This window comes from Entelurus aequoreus, linkage group LG08, assembly GCF_033978785.1.
Source record: "Entelurus aequoreus isolate RoL-2023_Sb linkage group LG08, RoL_Eaeq_v1.1, whole genome shotgun sequence".
NCBI classification, from domain to species: domain Eukaryota; kingdom Metazoa; phylum Chordata; class Actinopteri; order Syngnathiformes; family Syngnathidae; genus Entelurus; species Entelurus aequoreus.
Window position 1 is genome coordinate 64,206,708 of NC_084738.1, and position 23,343 is coordinate 64,230,050.

At 41.1% G+C, this 23,343-nt stretch overlaps 1 protein-coding gene across 2 annotated transcripts in view; it reads right to left on the minus strand.

The window, feature by feature from the left end:
* The window catches only part of sppl3 (signal peptide peptidase 3), a 91,593-nt gene extending 78,156 nt beyond the window's left edge, over positions 1 to 13,437 (minus strand). The window contains exon 1 of one of the 2 annotated variants that reach the window (XM_062055109.1): positions 12,993 to 13,437. In XM_062055109.1, coding sequence (XP_061911093.1) covers positions 12,993 to 13,018 — 26 coding nt within the window. In that variant the 5' untranslated portion in view covers positions 13,019 to 13,437. The remainder of the gene's footprint in view (positions 1 to 12,992) is intronic. The other variant, XM_062055110.1, reaches the window with a different exon arrangement.
* Between the last annotated feature and the right edge of the window lie 9,906 nt (positions 13,438 to 23,343).

Consider the following 23,343-nt stretch of genomic DNA (forward strand, 5'->3'; position numbering starts at 1 on the left):
AACAAAAGGACGGCGTGGCGAAGTTGGTAGAGTGGCCGTGCCAGCAATCGGAGGGTTGCTGGTTACTGGGGTTCAATCCCCGCCTTCTACCATCCTAGTCACGTCCGTTGTGTCCTTGGGCAAGACACTTCACCCTTGCTCCTGATGGCTGCTGGTTAGCGCCTTGCATGGCAGCTCCCGCCATCAGTGTGTGAATGTGTGTGTGAATGGGTGAATGTGGAAATACTGTCAAAGCGCTTTGGGTACCTTGAAGGTAGAAAAGCGCTATACAAGTATAACCCATTTATCATTTATCATTACACGTGTGTTGAAATGTATATTGTAGTGTCCCGGAAGAGTTAGTGCTGCAAGGGGTTCTGGGTATTTGTTCTGTTGTGTTTATGTTGTGTTACGGTGCAGATGCTCTCCCGAAATGTGTTTGTCATTCGTGTTTGGTGTGGGTTCACAGTGTGGCGCATATTTGTAACAGTGTTAAAATTGTTTATACGGGTACCCTCAGTGTGACCTGTATGGCTGTTGACCAAGTATGCCTTGCATTCACTTGTGTGTGTGAAAAGTAGGGCTGCAACAACTAATCGATTAAATCGATTATAAAAATAGTTGCCGATTAATTTAGTCATCGATTCGTTGGATCTATGCTATGCGCATGCGCAGAGGCTTTAAAAAAAACAAAAACTTTTTTTTTTTTTTTTTTTTTAAATAAACCTTTATTTATAAACTGCAACATGTACAAACAGCTGAGAAACAATAATCAAAATAAGTATGGTGCCAGTATGCTGTTTTTTTTCAATAAAATACTGGAAAGGATATAAATGTAGTCTGTCTCTCTTATCAGATTATTAATCGATTAATCGAAGTAATAATCGACATATTAATCGATTATCAAATTAATCGTTAGTCGCAGCCCTAGTGAAAAGCCGTAGATATTATGTGACTGGGCCGGCACGCAAAGGCAGTTCCTTTAAGGTTTATTGGCGCTCAATACTTCTCCCTACGTCCGTGTACACAGCCGAGTTTTAAAACGTCATAAATTTTACTTTTTGAAACTGATACCGATACATTTGAAACCGATAGATAATTTCCGATATTACATTTTAAAGCATTTATCGGCAGATAATATCGACAGTCCGATATTATCGGACATCTCTAAACATAAGCATTTATTTATTAGCCCTTAAACTGTGACCATGACTTATTTCCTGAGTTTGTAAACAAAAAACGCTGTTTGTGATGGTAAAAAATATTGATCTAATCACTGTAATATTGACCGTATCCTCATACTCTACTTTTGTGTCGCTACTGTTGATATTTGGATAGATCTGTCCACCTGTGTCTACATTCCAAAGGTCTAGCTTAGCAGTTAACATGACTCATGTATGTAGTGTAGCATGTTAAACTGTTGCTCATCCTCCAGTGATAAAGTTACTTGTAAGAAATGTATTTTACTTGCCGCCAGGCAGGTGGAGATGAATACATAATTAAACGTGTGGAGGGACGTTGGACGCTACATGTTTGTTGCACTCAACTGGACTGTGTCATCAACTACCACCATATGGCGACAGTTCTCAAAGCCACATTATTTATGTATGGAATTGTAATTCTGCTGCTAATAATTACATCCCATTTGATGATGTCCTTAGATGTGCTCACAAGCGGAAAAATAAGCTCAGCGGTCTTTAGTGTCCACAGGTTACTTGTGTGGACTGTTGTCAACTGTTAAAACTACAGTCTTCTTTTAAAAAGGCACAAGAGGCAATAGTGTTTGAACAGCAAACATTGATAGTGACAACAAGGATACAGCACAGGGGAGTAAATATCACTGAAGGCTACACACAAACAGATGAGCTGACAAATACAACAAGAGTGACACTGATGAGATGTAGATTTACTACAAAACCCAAAACCAGTAAAGTTGGCACACTGTGTAAATGGTAAACAAAAACAGAAAACAATGATTTGAAAATCTTTTTCAACCTATATTCAATTGAATAGACTGCACAGGCCAGATACTTAACGTTCAAACTGGTAAACGTTGATATTTTTTGCAAATATGATCTCATTTAGAATTTGATCCCTGCAACATGTTTCAAAAAAGCTGGCACAAGTAGCAAAAAAGACTGGGAAAGTTGAGGAATGCTCATCAAACACTTATTTGGAACATCCCACAGATGAACAGGCTAATTGGGAACAGGTGGGTGCCATGATTGGGTATAAAAGCAGCTTCTATGAAATGCTCAGTCATTCACACACAAGGATGGGGCGAGGGTCACCACTTAGTGAATCAATGCGTGAGTAAATTGTTGAACAGTTTAAGAACAACATTTCTCAACAAGCTGTTGCAAGGAATTTAGGGATTTCACCATCTACGGTCCATAACATTGCCAAAACGTTCAAAGAATCTGGAGAAATCACTGCACGTAAGCGGCAAGCCCGTGACTTTCGATCCCTCAGGCGATACAGCATAAAAAACCGACGTCAGTGTGTAAAGGATACCACCACATGGGCTCATGAACACTTCATTAAACCCCTGTCAGTAACTACATTTGTAAGTGCAAGTCAAAACTCTACTATGCAAAGCCAAAGCAATTTATCAACAACACCCAGAAACGCAGCCGGCTTCGCTGGGCCTGAGCTCATCTAAGATGGACTGATGCAAAGTGGAAAAGTCTTATGTGGTCTGACAAGTCCACATTTCAAATTGTTTTTGGAAACTGTGGACGTCGTGTCCTCCGGACCAAAGAGGAAAAGAACCATCCGGACTGTTATAGGCGCAAAGTTGAAAAGCCAGCATCTGTGATGGTATGGGGGTGTATTAGTGCCCAAGGCATGGGTAACTTACACATCTGTGAAAGCACCCTTAATGCTGAAAGATACATACAGGTTTTGGAGCAACATATGTTGCCATCCAAGCAACGTTACCATGGACGCCCCTGCTTATTTCAGCAAGACAATGCCAAGCCACGTGTTACAACAGCGTGGCTTCGTAGTAAAAGAGTGCGGGTACTAGACTGGCCTGCATGTAGTCCAGACCTGTCTCCCATTGAAAATGTGTGGCGCATTATAAAGCCTAAAATACCACAACGGAGACCCCGGATTGTTGAACAACTTAAGCTGTACATCAAGCAAGAATGGGAAATAATTCCACCTGAAAAGGCATTTTGATATATATATATATATATGTATATATATATATATATATATATAATATATATATATATATATATATATATATATATATATATATATATATATATATATATATATATATATATATATATATATATATATATATATATATATATATATATATATATATATATATATATATATATATATATATATATATATATATACATATCGGTTATTGTTTTGTATTACTGATAATGCTCTACCACCACTGCTATTATTTTAATGTCACAATCCAAACAAATTAAACTGGATATTTTGACCCACATGCAAGTGCACCCCTCTGCCTTAAGCATGGTCCCGCCCACTGCACCATCTGATTGGTTACGCAGACTGAGCACGGTAACAGGCAGAGCCAATGAGAAGCCGGCAGAGAAGAGATGACCCCCGGTGGGTAGAAAGTATACATTCAGACAGAAAAAGCTTAACAAACTAATAAACATGTACTAATATGACACAACAACTTGATGAACATGAGCAGCATCTGCTAGCTCAGACCTGGGCAAAATTCAGCCCGCGGGCCACATACGGCTCATTTAGATTTTCAATCCGGTCTGCCGGACGTTCTACATATTTTTTTAGACCTTTAACATTAAAACTATCACCGCCATTATGATGTGAAGTGCTGTTTTTAAATAACTGCAAGTCTTGAACTATAGAAAGTATTTCAATGGTTGAAATCTGCGCTTTTGGGTGTTATAGGAGTTATTACGGTAATCTACGTCACAGCAGCTCAGACGAGGAAAAAACCGGAGTGGGCGGGGTTTGTTTTCAGAGCAACAAGCCTGAAAACACCATCCATCCATCCATCTTCTTCCGCTTATCAGAGGTCGGGTCGCTGGGGCAGCAGCCTAAGCAGAGAAGCCCAGACTTTCCTCTCCCCAGCCACTTTGTCCAGCCCTTCCTGGGGGATCCTGAGGCGTTCCCAGGCCAGCCGGGAGACATAGTCTTCCCAACTTGTCCTGGGTCTTCCCCGTGGCCTCCTACCGGTCGGACGAGCCCTAAACATCTCCTTAGGGAGGCGTTCGGGTGGCATCCTGACCAGATGCCCGAACCACCTCCTCTGGCTCCTCTAAATGTGGAGGAGCAGCGGCTTTACTGTGAGTTCCTCCCGGATGGCAGATCTTCTCACCCTATCCCTAAGGGAGAGTCCCGCCACCCGGCGGAGGAAACTCATTTCGGCCGCTTGTACCCGTGATCTTGTCCTTTCGGTCATAACCCAAAGCTCATGACCATAGGTGAGGATGGGAACGTAGATCGACCGGTAAATCGAGAGCTTTGCCTTCCGGCTCAGCTCCTTCTTCACCACAACGGATCGATACAGCGTCCGCATTACTGAAGACGCCGCACTGATCCGCCTGTCGGTCTCACAATCCACTCGTGAACAAGACTCCGAGGTACTTGAACTTTTCCACTTGGGGCAGGGTCTCCTCCCCAACCCGGAGATGGCACTCCACCCTTTTCCAGGCGAAAACCATGTACTCAGACTTGGAGGTGCTGATTCCCATCCCAGTCGCTTCACACTCGGCTGCGAACCGATCCAGTGAGAGCTAAAGATCCTGGCCAGATGAAGCCATCAGGACCACATCATCTGCAAAAAGCAGAGACCTAATCCTGCAGCCACCAAACCAGATCCCCTCAACGCCTTCACTGCGCCTAGAAATTCTGTCCATAAAAGTTATGAACAGAATCGGTGACAAAGGGCAGCCTTGGCGGAGTCCAACCCTCACTGGAAACGTGTCCAACTTAGGGCTGCAACAACTAATCGATTAAAATCGATTATAAAAATAGTTGCCGATTAATTTAGTCATCGATTCGTTGGATCTACGCTATGCGCAGAGGCTTTAAAAAAAAACAAAAAAACAGCTGACAAACAATAATCAAAATAAGTATGGTGCCAGTATGCTGTTTTTTTCAATAAAATACTGGAAAGGATAGAAGTGTAGTTTGTCTCTTTTATCCGATTATTAATCGATTAATCAAAGTAATAATCGACAGATTAATCGATTATCAAATTAATCGTTAGTTGCAGCCCTAGTCCAACTTACTGCCGGCAACGCGGACCAAGCTCTGACACTGATCGTACAGGGAGCGGACCGCCACAATCAGACAGTCCGATACCCCATACTCTCTGAGCACTTCCCACAGGACTTCCCGAGGGACACGGTCGAATGCCTTCTCCAAGCCCACAAAGCACATGTAGACTGGTTGGGCAAACTCCCATGCACCCTCAAGGACCCTGCCGAGAGTATGGAGCTGGTCCACAGTTCCACGACCAGGACGAAAACCACACTGTTCCTCCTGACTCCGAGGTTCGACTATCCAGCGTAGCCTCCTCTCCACGTGTGTCAGAAACGGATGCAGAAGCAGATTTTTAAAACAAAGTTCTGCATAAAAATTATAATATATCATATTGTAGGTGTTCAGTGTTTCCCATAAACTGCCAAGATACCTGTGGCGGTGGGGGCGTGGCTATGGGCGTGGTCACTATGACATCATCGAGTAATTAACATAATTTACTACAATGATATGATTTTCTCTAAAAAGGCTCAAAAAATGTATACTTACTAATTAATAATAACAGTTTTGTTTTAAACGTCCATCCATCCATCCATCCATTTTACAATATAATTACAACACTTTATGTACATATTTATATACAGATTTGAACAATAAGTTATTCACTGAAATATATGTATTAATTGTGGTTCTTACAAAAAATATATCTTATAAAATATAAAAGCTAAAATGTCACTTAAAGCTCTGCCCCTTTAATTAGTGCATACTAAATAATTCAACTTTAGCCTACTACTACAACCATATTATTTACCAGCAACATAAAGTGAAACAGAGGCAGAGGTGTTCTGCCACAGTCAGTAACAAATAAACAGAAAACAGTAGTGGTCAAATACAAATAAGGCAACAAGAGAAGTATCCTACACTTCTCTTTTGTAAAGTAAATCTGAACAGCCTATATGGGCATTCCGTTTTTTGAGGTGGTCTGTCATAACGTTTTTAGAATTCTATTGGACATTGTGACTTTTGGTATTAGTGTTCCTGAAAAAAGGGGACACTTATCACACATACTGTACAGCAGATTTTTACAGCTAAATGTGTACATATAATATACACACACATTGGCCCCCCAGACACATTTTCTTCTCTCAATGTGGCCCCTGAGTCCAAATATTTGCCCTGCTCTGTGCTAGCTCATAGTAGAAATATGCAAGCAGTCCCTTACAGTAGAAACAGAGAGATGACGTTTATTGCAGGGACACAAAGATATTAGTTTGTGAAACACAACAAGAAGCAAAGCACACTTGTCGTGCATGATTTGTATCCCTGAAATATACGTGTGTGTGTGTGTGTGTGTAGGCTGCCGAATAATGCATAATATTACAAATATTATCATATTGTTACAATCGTGCCTTGATAAATATGTTCATAATGGAAGCTATGACATTTTCAACTAAATATTATTGTATTTGTACACTACGTGTTGTCCTAGCAACTATTTGACATGTTGCAGTGTAATATGCCTGTCAATATCAACACTGGAGAATTTGGAACAATTTCTATAATCACAGCTGACGTTATGAAGGGATGTCAATTATTTCAAGGACACAAAACTCCAGAGAGATTTTTATATAACTTTATAAGAGATGCTACTTTTTTTTTTTTCTAGATAAATATGCTTCATGCATTTCAACAAAGTGTTGGAGTTAGTAATAGTACTAAATGTTGACGCCAAAATGTCACTTTTACTGCAGATGTATCCAAATATAAACATCCATTAGTCACTACCAATAGTCTGATCGGTGGATCTCTTGTATGAATGTATGGAAAAACATATTATTTTATGTCTAGCATGAATTTATGTAAGAGATCACTTATGTTCATGGTCATCTTATATCATTTATGTAAGAGATAACTTATGTTCATCTTATATAACGTATGGAAATTATATAATCTTATATCTAGTATGATTTTATGTAAGGGACAACTTATGTTCATGGTCATCTTATATAATGTATGGAAATATAACTTATGTTCATGGTCATCTTATATAATGATAAGTTATGGTCACCTTATATAATTTATGTAAATGACAATTTATGTTCATGGTCCTCTTATCTAATTTATGTAAATGACAACTTATGTTCATGGTCATCTTATATATTGTATGGCAATGACAGCTTATGTTCATGGTCATCAAATGTCATTTATGGAAATTAAACTTATGTTCATGGTCATCTTATATAATGTATGGAAATGATAACTTATGTTCATGGTCATCGTATGTCATTTATGGAAATGTGACTTATGTTCATGATCATCTTATATAATGTATGGAAATGATAACTTATGTTCATGGTCCTCTTATCTAATTTATGTAAATGACATCTTAGGTTCATAGTCATCTTATATACTGTATGTAAATGATAACTTATGTCCATGGTCATCTTATATAATGTATGTAAATGATAACTTATGGCCACGGTCATCTTATAAAATGCATGGAAACGATAACTTATGGTCATGGTCATTGTATGTCATTTATGGAAATGTAACTTATGTCCATGGTCATCTTATATAATGTGTGTAAATGATAACTTATGGCCACGGTCATCTTATATAATGCATGGAAATGATAACTTATGGTCATTGTATGTCATTTATGGAAATGTAACTTATGTTCATGGTCATCTTATATATTGTATGGAAATTATAACTTATGTTCATGGTTATCTTATGTCATTTATGGAAATATAACTTATGTTCATGGTCATCTTATATAATGTATTGAAATGATAACTTATGTTCATGGTCATCTTATATACTGTATGTAATTGATAACTTATGTCCATGGTCATCTTATATCATGTATGTAAATGATAACTTATGGCCACGGTCATCTTATATAATGCATGGAAATGATAAATTATATAAGATGACCATAAGTTATGTAAATGACAAATTATGTTCATGGTTATCTTATATAATTTATGTAAATGACAACTTATGTTCATGGTCGTCTTGTATAATGAATGGAAATGATAATTTATGTTCATGGTCATCTTATATAATGTATGGAAATGATAACTTATGTGCATGGTCATCTTATATAATGTATGGAAATATAACTTATGTTCATGGTCATCTTATATAATTTATGTAAATGACAACTTACGTTCATGGTCGTCTTGTATAATGTATGGAAATTATAACTGATGTTCATGGTCGTCTTATATAATGTATGGAAATATTACTTATGTTCAGGGTCCTCTTATATAATTTATGTAAATGACAACTTATGTCCATGGTCATCTTATATAATGTATGGAAATGATAACTTATGGCCATGGTCGTCTTATACAATGCATGGAAATTATAACTTATGGTCATCTTATATAATTTATGTAAATGACAACTTGTGTTCATGGTCGTCTTGTAAATGGTAAATAGTAAATGGGTTGTACTTGTATAGCGCTTTTCTACCTTTTTTAAGGAACTCAATGCGCTTTGACACTATTTCCACATTCACCCATTCACACACCCATTCACACACTGATGGCGGGAGCTGCCATGCAAGGCGCTAACCAGGACCCATCAGGAGCAAGGGTGAAGTGTCTTGCTCAAGGACACAACGGACGGGACTAGGATGGTAGAAGGTGGGGATTGAACCAGTAACCCTCAGAATGCTGGCACGGCCACTCTCCCAACTTCGCCACACCGTATGGAAATGACAACTTATGTTCATGGTCCTCTTATCTAATTTATGTAAATGACAACTTATGTCCATGGTCATCTTATATAATGTATGGAAATGATAACTTATGTCCATAGTCATCCTATATAATGTATGGAAATATAACTTATGTTCATGGTCATCTTATATAATGTATGGAAATATTACTTATGTTCAGGGTCCTCTTATATAATTTATGTAAATGACAACTTATGTCCATGGTCATCTTATATAATGTATGGAAATGATAACTTATGGCCATGGTCGTCTTATATAATGTATGGAAATATTACTTATGTTCAGGGTCCTCTTATATAATTTATGTAAATGACAACTTATGTCCATGGTCATCTTATATAATGTATGGAAATGATAACTTATGGCCATGGTCGTCTTATACAATGCATGAAAATTATAACTTATGGTCATCTTATATAATTTATGTAAATGACAACTTGTGTTCATGGTCGTCTTGTAAATGGTAAATAGTAAATGGGTTGTACTTGTATAGCACTTTTCTACCTTTTTTAAGGAACTCAATGCGCTTTGACACTATTTCCACATTCACCCATTCACACACCCATTCACACACTGATGGCGGGAGCTGCCATGCAAGGCGCTAACCAGGACCCATCAGGAGCAAGGGTGAAGTGTCTTGCTCAAGGACACAACGGACGTGACTAGGATGGTAGAAGGTGGGGATTGAACCAGTAACCCTCAGATTGCTGGCACGGCCACTCTCCCAACTTCGCCACGCCGTATGGAAATGACAACTTATGTTCATGGTCCTCTTATCTAATTTATGTAAATGACAACTTATGTCCATGGTCATCTTATATAATGTATGGAAATGATAACTTATGTTCATGGTCCTCCTATCTAATTTATGTAAATGACAACTTATGTCCATGGTCATCTTATATAATGTATGGAAATGATAACTTATGTGCATGGTCATCTTATATAATGTATGGAAATATAACTTATGTTAATCTTATATAATTTATGTAAATGACAACTTACGTTCATGGTCGTCTTGTATAATGTATGGAAATGACAACTTATGTTCATGGTCATCTTACACAATTTATGTAAATGATAACTTATGTTCATGGTCATCTTATATACAGTCAGTGTTTGGAATTGCACAAGGTGAAATGCGTTGTCTTATATTTAGTGTCATCTTATATCATTTATGTAAATGACAACTTATGTTCACGGTCATATGTATAATGCATGGAAATGACAACTTATGTTCATGGTCCTCTTATCTAATTTATGTAAGTGACAACTTATGTCCATGGCCATCTTATATAATGTATAGAAATGATAACTTATGTGCATGGTCATCTTATATAATGTATGGAAATATAACTTATGTTCATCTTATATAATTTATGTAAATGACAACTTACGTTCGTGGTCGTCTTGTATAATGTATGGAAATGACAACTTATGTTTATGGTCATCTCACACAATTTATGGAAATGATAACTTATGTTCATGGTCATCTTATATACAATCAGTGTTTGGAATTGCACAAGGTGAAATGCGTTGTCTTATATTTAGTGTCATCTTATATCATTTATGTAAATGACAACTTATGTTCACGGTCATATGTATAATGCATGGAAATGACAACTTATGTTCATGGTCCTCTTATCAACTTTATGTAAATGACAACTTATGTCCATGGTCATCTTATATAATGTATGGAAATGATAACTTATGTGCATGGTCATCTTATATAATGTATGGAAATGATAACTTATGTGCATGGTCATCTTATATAATGTATGGAAATGATAACTTATGTTCATGGTCCTCCTATCTAATTTATGTAAATGACAACTTATGTCCATGGCCATCTTATATAATGTATGTAAATGACAACTTACGTTCATGGTCGTCTTGTATAATGTATGGAAATGACAACTTATGATCATGGTCATCTTACACAATTTATGTAAATGATAACTTATGTTCATGGTCATCTTATATAGTCAGTGTTTGGAATTGCACAAGGTGAAATGTGTTGTCTCATATTTAGTGTCATCTTATATAATTTATGTAAATGACAACTTATGTCCACGGTGATATGTATAATGCATGGAAATGACAACTTATGTTCATGGTCCTCTTATCTAATTTATGTAAATGACAACTTATGTCCATGGTCATCTTATATAATGTATGGAAATGATAACTTATGTTCATGGTCCTCCTATCTAATTTATGTAAGTGACAACTTATGTCCATGGCCATCTTATATAATGTATGGAAATGATAACTTATGTGCATGGTCATCTTATATAATGTATGGAAATATAACTTATGTTCATGGTCATCTTATATAATTTATGTAAATGACAACTTACGTTCATGGTCGTCTTGTATAATGTATGGAAATGATAACTTATGTTCATGGTCATCTTATATACAGTCATGTTTGGAATTGCACAAGGTGAAATGCGTTGTCTTATATTTAGTGTCATCTTATATCGTTTATGTAAATGACAACTTATGTTCACGTTCATATGTATAATGCATGGAAATGACAACTTATGTTCATGGCCCTCTTATCTAATTTATGTAAATGACAACTTATGTCCATGGTCATTTTATATAATGTATGGAAATGATAACTTATGTGCATGGTCATCTTATATAATGTATGGAAATATAACTTATGTTCATGGCCATCTTATATAATTTATGTAAATGACAACTTACGTTCATGGTCGTCTTGTATAATGTATGGAAATGATAACTGATGTTCATGGTCATCTTATATACAGTCAGTGTTTGGAATTGCACAAGGTGAAATGTGTTGTCTTATATTTAGTGTCATCTTATATCGTTTATGTAAATGACAACTTATGTTCACGGTCATATGTATAATGTATGGAAATGACAGCTTATGTTCATGGTCATCTTACACAATTTATGTAAATGACAACTTATGTTCATGGTCATCTTATATACAGTCAGTGTTTGGAATTGCACAAGGTGAAATGTGTTGTCTTATATTTAGTGTCATCTTATATCGTTTATGGAACTGAGCTGTTACTATGCGGTGGCCGTGGCTAAAAAGGGCACCGGATTTGGCATTCAAGAGCTGGAGGGGAAGAAATCCTGCCACAACGGTTTGGGGAAATCTGCTGGCTGGAACATTCCAATTGGAACTCTGGTGTCTATGGATATACTGAAGTGGAAAAGCTGAAATGACGACTTATGTTCACGGTCATATGTATAATGCATTGAAATGACAGCTTATGTTCATCTTACACAATTTATGTAAATGATAACTTATGTTCATGGTCATCTTATATACAGTCAGTGTTTGGAATTGCACAAGGTGAAACGTGTTGTCTTATATTTACTGTCATCTTTTATCATTTATGTAAATGACGACTTATGTTCACGGTCACATGTATAATGCATGGAAATGACAACTTATGTTCATGGTCATCTTATTGTTTAGAAATGCACAAGGTGAAACGTGTTGTCTTATATTTAGTGTCGTCTTATGTCCAATGGCGTATTTATGTGGACGACATCTTTACAAACCTCCAACTGCTGTTCCAGCTCAGATGTCACTAAAGTGGACATGTTTTTTGTTTTTTATGTGCAATAATTGCACAGCAGCAAGCTAGCTTAGCATGTAGCTGCAAAGCAGCCACAGTTGTTATGCTTGCACGGCTAAAACTGGACTAATCAGCTTAACGCTGTCATGCAACGCTTGGTCCGAGCACACGACGGCACGAACAGCGTGTGCAATATAATATGTGCAAAATGAGACTATTGTCATTATGATGGAAGTTATCGTGTCACATTATTGCAAGTGACCTCGGCTCACTGGCCTTAGCAGCATCGGCTTACAGGGTGTATTAAAATGTGACATATTCCTGCGTGAAGACCACTTGGGTTAAAAAAAAAAAAAAAGATGCAATAAGTAGAAAATAGAGACATTATTGGTGACAATGGCTACGTTCTCGATACATTGATGCTAACTAGCGATGCTAATGCTATATGCTAAGGCTAGCTCGCCACTCACCAGGAGGAGTAGCCTTGCTCCGCCATGTCGCCGACAACGGTGGCCTCTCACACGGACTCCGGGCTCCGTGACGAGCCGCTGGGGTGCGGGATGCTCTCAGGCCCTTTCAGCGGCTACTTGTCGGTGCCAACACGGGGATGTGATGCATCCTGACGGCGGACGGCAGGAGCCACTCGAGCCGAATGCGGTGCACTTGAAGCGGCGGTGATGAGACAAAAGCAACGCCGGAGTAAAAAAAAAAAAAGACAAAAAGTCCGCGCTTATTTCTGCTGATTTTAAAGTCCTGCCGTCCCCAGCAGCCGACGAGGCTCGATGTCCAGCGCCGCTACAGCCACAATAGATCCATACTAGCGCGATGTTGCTAGCTTAAAGAAGTGTTATGGAAGACGTTTGGCTTTGTTGTCTATGACGAGGGCCGCGGGAGCGCGCATACTCGCCCTGCTTCTGTGCTGTGCTGGGAGTGCGCGGGCGCGTTCACGCTTAGAGAGACATTAGTATTTATTTTTTGCAAAGAGGACGCGCACTAGGAGGCTTTTTGTGCGTGCACTCAAAAAACTTTACGAGCTAAAACACATTGATATGGACAATTTTACTAGTTTTGCAAATGCAACATTATTAGACTGAAACATTAAAGGCCTACTGAAATGACATTTTCTTATTTAAACGGGGATAGCAGATCCATTCTATGTCATACTTGATTATTTTGCGATATTGCCATATTTTTGCTGAAAGGATTTAGTAGAGAACATCAGCGATAAAGTTTTGGTCGCTGATAAAAAAAAAGCCTTGCCTGTACCGGAAGTAGCGTGACGTCACAGGTTGAAGGGCTCCTCGCATTTGCACATTGTTTACACCAGCAGCGAGAGCGATTCGGACCGAAAAAATCCACGATTACCCCATTATTTGAGCCAGGATGAAAGATTTGTGCATGAGGAACGTGAGAGTGAAGGACTAGAGTGCAGTGCAGGACATATCTTTTTTCGCTCTGACCGTAACTTAGGTACAAGGGCTCATTGGATTCCACACTTTCTCATTTTTCTATTGTGGATCACGGATTTGTATTTTAAACCACCTCGGATACTATATCCTCTTGAAAATGAGAGCCGAGAACGCAAAATGGACATTCACAGTGACTTTTATTTCCACAACAATACATCGGCAAAGCACGTGATAGCATTGTGCTTAAATGCAGATAGAAATAAAATAAATAAGCCCCTGACTGGAAGGATAGACAGAAGATCAACAATACTACCAAACTCTGGACATGTAACCACACGGCTAATGCTGTGCCGCCTGTCGAAGCCTAGCAATGCTGTTGCTAACGACGCCGTTAAAGCTAACTTAGCTACGGGACCTCGTCAGAGCTATGATAAAAACATTAGCGCTCCACCTACGCCAGCCCTCATCTGCTCATCAACACCCGTGCTCACCTGCGTTCCAGCGATCGACGGCGCGACGAAGGACTTCACCCGATCATCGATGCGGTCGGCGGCTAGCGTCGGATAGCGCGTCTGCTATCCAACTCAAAGTCCTCCTGGTTGTGTTGCTGCAGCCAGCCGCTAATACACCGATCCCACCTACAGCTTTCTTCTTTGCAGTCTCCATTGTTCATTAAACAAATTGCAAAAGATTCACCAACACAGATGTCCAGAAAACTGTGGAATTTTGCGATGAAAACAGAGCTGTTTGTATTGGGATACAATGTGTCCCAATACTTCCGCTTCAACCATTGACGTCATGCGCAAACGTCATCATATCTAGACGTTTTCAACCGGAATTTTCCCGGGAAATTTAAAATTGCACTTTATAAGTTAACCCGGCCGTATTGGCATGTGTTGCAATGTTAAGATTTCATCATTGACATAAAACTATCAGACTGCGTGGTCGGTAGTAGTGGGTTTCAGTAGGCCTTTAGAGGCCTACTGAAATGAAAATTTCTTATTTAAACGGGGATAGCAGGTCCATTCTATGTGTCATACTTGATCATTTCGCGATATTGCCATATTTTTGCTGAAAGGATTTAGTAGAGAACATCGACGATAAAGTTTGCAACTTTTGGTCGCTGATAAAAAAGCCTTGCCTGTACCGGAAGTAGCGTGACGTCACAGGTTGTGGAGCGCCTCACATCTGCAAATTGTTTACAATCATGGCCACCAGCAGCGAGAGCGATTCGGACCGAGAAAGCGACGATTACCCCATCAATTTGAGCGAGGATGAAAGATTTGTGGATGAGGAAAGTGAGAGTGAAGGATTAGAGGGCAGTGGAAGCGATTCAGATAGGGAAGATGCCGGAAGAGGCGGGGGGGACCTGATATTCAGCTGGGAATGACTAAAACAGTAAATAAACACAAGACATATATATACTCTATTAGCCACAACACAACGAGGCTTATATTTAATATGCCACAAATTAATCCGCATAACAAACACCTCCCCCCTCCTGTCCATATAACCCACCAATACAAATCAAACACCCGCACAACACACTCAATCCCACAGCCCAAAGTATCGTTCACCTCCGTAAAGTTCATACAGCACATATATTTCCCCAAAGTTACGTACGTGACATGCACATAGCGGCACGCACGTACGGGCAAGCGATCAAATGTTTGGAAGAAAGCTGCGTACTCACGGTAGCGCGTCTACTATCCAACTCAAAGTCCTCCTGGTTGTGTTGCTGCAGCCGGCCGCTAATACACCGATCCCACCTACAGCTTTCTTCTTTGCTGTCTTCATTGTTCATTAAACAAATTGCAAAAGATTCACCAACACAGATGTCCAGAATACTGTGGAATTTAGTTGTATTCAGTGTTAACATTTTTTATACAGCTCTTACTGAAATATATTTTAAAATATTTGGCTTTCATGGCTCTCTCAGCCAAAAAGGTTCCCGACCCCTGCTCTAGAGCCACGGGTTGGTCATAATGCATGATTGTTCCTTTGTAAACAACAAACATGTAACTACCAGGGTGTTTACTTCAACACAAGTACCCTGATAATAATGGATGTCTAAACTGTAATACTGGCAACATTATACTTCATACACAAGTAGTTTAGTACTAGTTAAGTAGTAACCATGTTGGAAACATACACAATGTTGTGATAGTGAACCAGACTGTGTGTCCACATCTGACCACCAGATGTCAGTGTTTACCTAAGATCAGTAAATATTCTCTGCTGTAATACTGGCAACATTATACTTCATACACAAGTTGTTTAGTACTAGATTAGTACTGGTTAAATAGTAACCATGATGGGAAAAAAACACACTATTGTGATCTTGATGTAACGACCGGGTCGCATCGTGGTGCGAGGTGTTCTCCCAAGGATGCAGACGGGCTCGGACACAGCTTGCAGGTAGGAAAAATGATTTATTCAAGAACTAAATCAGACAGGAGAAAAAACAAAAACGACTAGCGTGGGAGCTAGCAAGCAAAATAGCATAGCCTGAAAGCTAGCAGGAATCAAAAGTGGTCGTTAACTGTTGCGTAAAAGCAAATTAGGAAGCCAGACCGAGTGAGGCCCGGGCAAAGACTAAATAGCCCTCTGATTAGTGCCCGGACAACAGGTGAGCGTCTCGAACACTAACCAGAGGCAGCTGAGCATAATCTGCCGTCATGGCAACAGAAACAAACAAACACGTGACACTAAACTGTAAACAAACTGATCCGAGCAGCGGATCCTAACAGTACCCCCCCCTAAAAGGACAGATTCCAGATGTCCCTTGAAAACAAAAAAACAACTGGAACCCAAAAAAAACAAGCAATAGTTCACGAGTCAAGGGCGGGCGGGGGGGTGACTTGGTGGTGGGTCGCCAGGCCACGTGTCCCCGAATCCACCGGGGAAGGGTCAGGTGGCGGCGGCGAATGGAACGCCGCCGCCGCTGGCGAGGCGGGCGAGGCGGGCGACCACGGTAAGGCCACATTTGTGGCCGCCGAGAAGGTGGGCGTGAGTGGCGCCAGAATTTCAGCAGCCTCTGAGTCCTGCAACAAAGTCTTGAATGTCGCTGCTGTTTGCGCCACTGGCGTCCCTTCACTGACCTCGAGGGCTGCATGCGGGGACCTGCTTTCCGCTTGCGCCGCCGGACCACTCGAGGTCGCTGAGATGTCGCCGTGGAAGCGGTAGGAGTCGACGTCGCCGTGGAAGCCGGAGGAGTCGACGTCGCCGTGGCAGCCGGAGGAGTCGCCGTCGTGGCAGCCGGAGTCGCTGTCGTGGCAGCCGGAGTCGCTGTCGTGGCAGCAGGAGTCGCTGTCGTGGCAGCAGGAGTCGCTGTCGTGGCAGCAGGAGTCGCTGTCGTGGCAGCAGGAGTCGCTGTCGTGGCAGCCGGAGTCGCTGTCGTGGCAGCCGGAGTCGCTGTCGTGGCAGCCGGAGTCGCTGTCGTGGCAGCCGGAGTCGCTGTCGTGGCAGCCGGTGCTGGTGCGAGAACCAGTCGTAGTACAGGTGCTGGTGCGAGAACCAGCCGTGGTGCAGGTACTGGTGCGAGAACCAGTCGTGGTGCAGGTACTGGTGCGAGAACCAGTCGTGGTGCAGGTACTGGTGCGAGGACCAGTCGTGGTGCAGGTACTGGTGCGAGAACCAGTCGTGGTGCAGGTACTGGTGCGAGAACCAGTCGTGGTGCAGGTACTGGTGCGAGAACCAGTCGTGGTGCAGGTACTGGTGCGGGAACCAGCCGTGGAGCAGGTACTGGTGTGGGAACCAGCCGAGGTGCAGGTACTGGTGTGGGAACCAGCCGAGGTGCAGGTACTGGTGTGGGAACCAGGCGAGGTGCAGGTACTGGTGTGGGAACCAGGCGAGGTGCAGGTACTGGTGTGGGAACCAGCCGAGCAGGAGGTTGTGGCTTAGCCCGCCGAAGGGCAGGTGGCGGTGGCCGAGCAGGAGGTTGCGGCTTAGCCCGCCGAAGGACAGGTGGCGGTGGCCGAGCAGGAGGTTGCGGCTTAGCACGCCGTTGTGCCACCCCACTCGCACAGCTCCCAGTACTAGCCCCCCCCCCTCAAAAAGCGGATCCCAGACGCGCTCCTTGCGGATTGGAACCGTCTTCAAGGGTGGGTGGAGGGAGGTCAGGGGGAGGGCAGAATCCTCTCCTCTAAATTGTCCAAAATGTCTATTGTCACCCCCCACTTGAGACTGGGTGGGAGCACAGGGGGAAAAAATATGTGTAGTGGACGGAGCAATAGTCACAGGGGGTGGAGCTAGAAAGTCAGGTGACTGGGACTGACTAGAATTACATTTCGCAAAAATGTCCTGATAATGTTTTATTGCAGAATTAAAGTCACTTGAAAATGGCTGGCAGGAAGAATTGACATAATGTCTAAAAATGTCTTTGTCTATGACGTCATCCAAAATGGACGGGACAACGTCATCAAGCGGCGTGTCATCAGGGGGTGCCGACGGAATGACGTCATAGCTGCAGTCCCAGTGATTGACAGGCCAGTCATAACAGTCTTCGGTAAGGTAGTTGATGGGATTAACAGACCTTTGAAGAGTTTCTTGGGCTGAATGTAGCTTGCTGTGTACCGGTGGAGGAGTCTGTGGGAGTGGTGCGTCTTGGCAGCGAAGTGAAGACCTCTTTGGTGGCTTCCGTCTTCGCTGACGCGTCCGGTGGTGCGGAGGTGTGGCGATGTCCTCGGGCCAAACGGAGTGGATTGGGATCAACCTTCCGTTAGGACCCCATATCAGGTCCTGGCGCTCCGAAGGGGAATAGCGGAGAGTCTCCGCCTCCATCGCTCGCAACACCATCCACGCACCTTCGTCCATCTCCTCCGACATGCTCGCTGCGAGAGAACTTCTTCTTGCTGGCTTCCTACTGTAACGACCGGGTCGCATCGTGGTGCGAGGTGTTCTCCCAAGGATGCAGACGGGCTCGGACACAGCTTGCAGGTAGGAAAAATGATTTATTCAAGAACTAAATCAGACAGGAGAAAAAACAAAAACGACTAGCGTGGGAGCTAGCAAGCAAAATAGCATAGCCTGAAAGCTAGCAGGAATCAAAAGTGGTCGTTAACTGTTGCGTAAAAGCAAATTAGGAAGCCAGACCGAGTGAGGCCCGGGCAAAGACTAAATAGCCCTCTGATTAGTGCCCGGACAACAGGTGAGCGTCTCGAACACTAACCAGAGGCAGCTGAGCATAATCTGCCGTCATGGCAACAGAAACAAACAAACACGTGACACTAAACTGTAAACAAACTGATCCGAGCAGCGGATCCTAACACTTGAACCAGACTGTGTGTCCGCATCTTGACCACCAGATGTCAGTGTTCACCTAAGATCAGTAAATATTATCTACTGTAATACTGGCAACATTATACTTCATACACAAGTAGTTTAGTACTAGTTAAGTAGTAACCATGTTGGAAACATACACAATGTTGTGATAGTGAACCAGACTGTGTGTCCACATCTGACCACCAGATGTCAGTGTTTACCTAAGATCAGTAAATATTCTCTGCCACAGCAACATTGTACTTCATACACAAATAGTTTAGGACTAGTTTAGTACAAGTTAAATAGTAACCATGATGGAATCATTTACACAATTGGGATAGTAAACCAGACTGTGTGTCCACATGTGACCACCAGATGTCAGTGTTTACCTAAGATCCATACATCCTCTCTACTGTAATACTGGCAACATTATACTTCATACACAAGTAGTTTAGTACTAGTTAAGTAGTAACCTTGATACAAACATGGGGTAGTAGTTTAGTACTACTTAAGTAGTCGTTTATTACTAGTTAAGTAGTTAAGCAGTATTTCAATAAGGCAAGGTTACTTCTAGAGCAGAATTGGTACAGAAGGCAACTCGAGGTGTTGTACAGAAAATGATTGAGAAGGCAAAACAAAAAGTACAAAAATTAAAAACCTCAAAAAGAATATTTGTTAAATATATATTTGACAAAACTACTTTCATTTGTAATTTACACTGAGAAATAAAAGTGTTTTAAACATCGTTAAAGTGCGTCTCACATCTTCTGGAAAACTATTACACATTTTAGGAGCAATTAAAACGCCATGTTGTGGTAGTTTGTAGTAGTTTCTAGCAGTGAAGTAGTCGTTCAGTACTCATTAAGTCTGCGTTCAGTACTCGTTAAGTCTGCGTTTAGTACTTGCTAAGTCGGCATTTAGTAGGAGTTAAGTAGAAGTTTAGTATTCCTTAAAGGCCTACTGAAATGAATTTTTTTTACTTAAACGGGGATAGCAGATCCATTCTATGTGTCATACTTGATCATTTTGCGATATTGCCATATTTTTGCTGAAAGGATTTAGTATAGAACAACGTCGATAAAGTTCGCAACTTTTGGTCTCTGATAAAAAAAAACCTTGCCCCTACCGGAAGTAGCGTGACGTTGTCGGTTGTTCACTCCCTCATATTTTCCTATTGTTTTCAACGCAGCTAGAGCTATTCGGACCATTACCCCATTAATTTGAGCGAGGATGAAAGATTCGTGGACGAGGAACGTTAGAGTGACGGACTAGAATGCAGTGAAATACATATTTTTTTTCGCTCTGACCATAACTTAGATACAAGCTGGCTCATTGGATTCCACACTCTCTCCTTTTTCTATTGTGGATCACGGATTTGTATTTTAAACCACCTCGGATACTATATCCTCTTGAAAATGAGAGTCGAGAACCCGAAATGGACATTACAGTGCCTTTTATCTCCACGACAATACATCGACGAAGCTCTTTAGCATCTTTAGCATGAGCTAACGTGATAGCATCTGTCTCAAATGCAGATAGAAACAAAATAAATAAATCCCTGACTGGAAGGATAGACAGAAGATCGACAATACTATTAAACCATGTACATGTAACTACACGGTTAATAGATCTCAGCCTGGCAAAGCTTAACAATGCTGTTGCTAACGACGCTAAGGCTAACTTAGCAACCGGAGCTCACAGAGCTATGATAAAAACATTAGCGCTCCACCTACGCCAGCCAGCCCTCATCTGCTTTGCTCAGCAACACCCGTGCTCACCTGCGTTCCAGCGATTGACGGCGCGACGAAGGACTTCACCAGATCATCCGTGCGGTGGGTCTGCTAGCATCGGCTAGGCGTCTGCTAGCATCGGCTAGGCGTCTGCTAGCATCGGCTAGGCGTCTGCTAGCATCGGCTAGGCGTCTGCTAGCATCGGCTAGGCGTCTGCTATCCGAGTAAGTGGTCCTTGTGTTGCTACAGCCACCTACAACGTTGTTCTTTGCAGCCTCCATTGTTCATTAAACAAATTGCAAAAGATTCACCAACACAGATGTCCAGAATACTGTGGAATTATGAAATGAAAACAGAATTTTTTTGTATTGTATTCAATGGAGAAGGCATACCTCTGTTCCTCGGGCCACGTCACGCGCATACGTCATCCTTCGAAGGCTTTTTTAACCGGAAGTGTGGCGGGAAATTTAAAATTGCACTTTATAAGTTAACCCGGCCGTATTGGCATGTGTTGCAATGTTAAGATTTCATCATTGATATATAAACTATCAGACTGCGTGGTCGGTAGTAGTGGGTTTCAGTAGGCCTTTAAATAGTCATTCAGTACTCGTTAAGTAGTCGTTCAGTATTCGTTAAGTAGTCGTTCAGTACTCGTTAAGTCAGCGTTCAGTACTCGTTTAGTAGGAGTTAGTAGGAGTTAAGTCTGCGTTTAGTAGGAGTTAAGTGGTAGTTTAGTAGGAATTAAGTCAGCGTTTAGTAGGAGTTAAGTAATAGTTTAGTAGGAGTTAAGTCTGCATTTAGTAGGAGTTAGGTAGTTGTTCAGTACTCCTTAAGTAGTCATTCAGTACTCGTTAAGTCAGCGTTCAGTACTCGTTTAGTAGGAGTTAGTAGGAATTAGTAGGAGTTAAGTCGGCGTTTAGTAGGAGTTAAGTCGGCGTTAAGTAGGAGTTAAGTAGTAGTTTGGTATGAGTTAAGTAGTAGTTTAGTAAGAGTTAAGTGGACGTTTAGTACTCGATAAGTCGGTGTTTAGTACTCGTTAAGTCTGCGTTCAGTACTGGTAGGGTCGACGTTCTGGACTCCTAACACTCTATAAGGAACAAACAACTTGACCTCCACCCACAAGTCAGTCTCCATGATCAAGTATACAATTGGACTTATAACAAACTACAAGGAGCAAAAAACTTGACCTCTACCCACAAGTCAGTCTCCATGATCAAGTATGCAGATGATGCCACCATAGTTAGACTCATAACAACCTATAAGGAACAAATAACTTGACCTCAACCCACAAGTCAGTCTCCATGATCAAGTATACATATGATACCACCACAATTGGACTCATAACAAACTACAAGGAGCAAAAAACTTGACCTCTACCCACAAGTCAGTCTCCATGATCAAGTATGCAGATGATGCCACCATAGTTAGACTCATAACAACCTATAAGGAACAAATAACTTGACCTCAACCCACAAGTCAGTCTCCATGATCAAGTATACATATGATACCACCACAATTGGACTCATAACAAACTACAAGGAGCAAAAAACTTGACCTCTACCCACAAGTCAGTCTCCATGATCAAGTATGCAGATGATGCCACCATAGTTAGACTCATAACAACCTATAAGGAACAAATGACATGACCTCCACCCACAAGTCAGTCTCAATGATCAAGTATACATATGATACCACCACAATTGGACTCATAACAAACTACAAGGAGCAAAAAAATTTGACCTCTACCCACAAGTCAGTCTCCATGATCAAGTATGCAGATGATGCCACCATAGTTAGACTCATAACAACCTATAAGGAACAAATAACTTGACCTCAACCCACAAGTCAGTCTCCATGATCAAGTATGCAGATGATACCACCGTAATTGGACTCATAAAAAACTATAAGAAACAAATAACTTGACCTCCACCAACAAGTCAGTCTTCATGATCAAATATGCAAATGATATTACCATAATTAGACTTATAACAATCTATAAGGAACAAATAACTTGACCTCCACCCACAAGTCAGTCCCCACGATCAAGTGTGCAGATGATGCCACCATAACTGGACTAATAACAATCTATAAGGAACAATTAACCTCACCTCCACCCACAAGTTAGTCTCCATGATCAAGTATGCAGATGACACCACCATAATTGGACTCATAACAAACTATAAGGAACAAATAAATTGACCTCAACCCACAAGTCAGTCTCCAAGATCAAGTATGCAGATGACACCACCAAAATTGGACTCATAACAAACTATAAGAAACAAATAACTTGACCTCCACATACAAGTCAGTCTCCATGATCAAGTATGCAGATGACACCAACAAAATGGACTAATAAAAATCTATAAGGAACAAATAACTAGACCTCCACACACAAGTCAGTCTCCATTATCAAGTTTGCG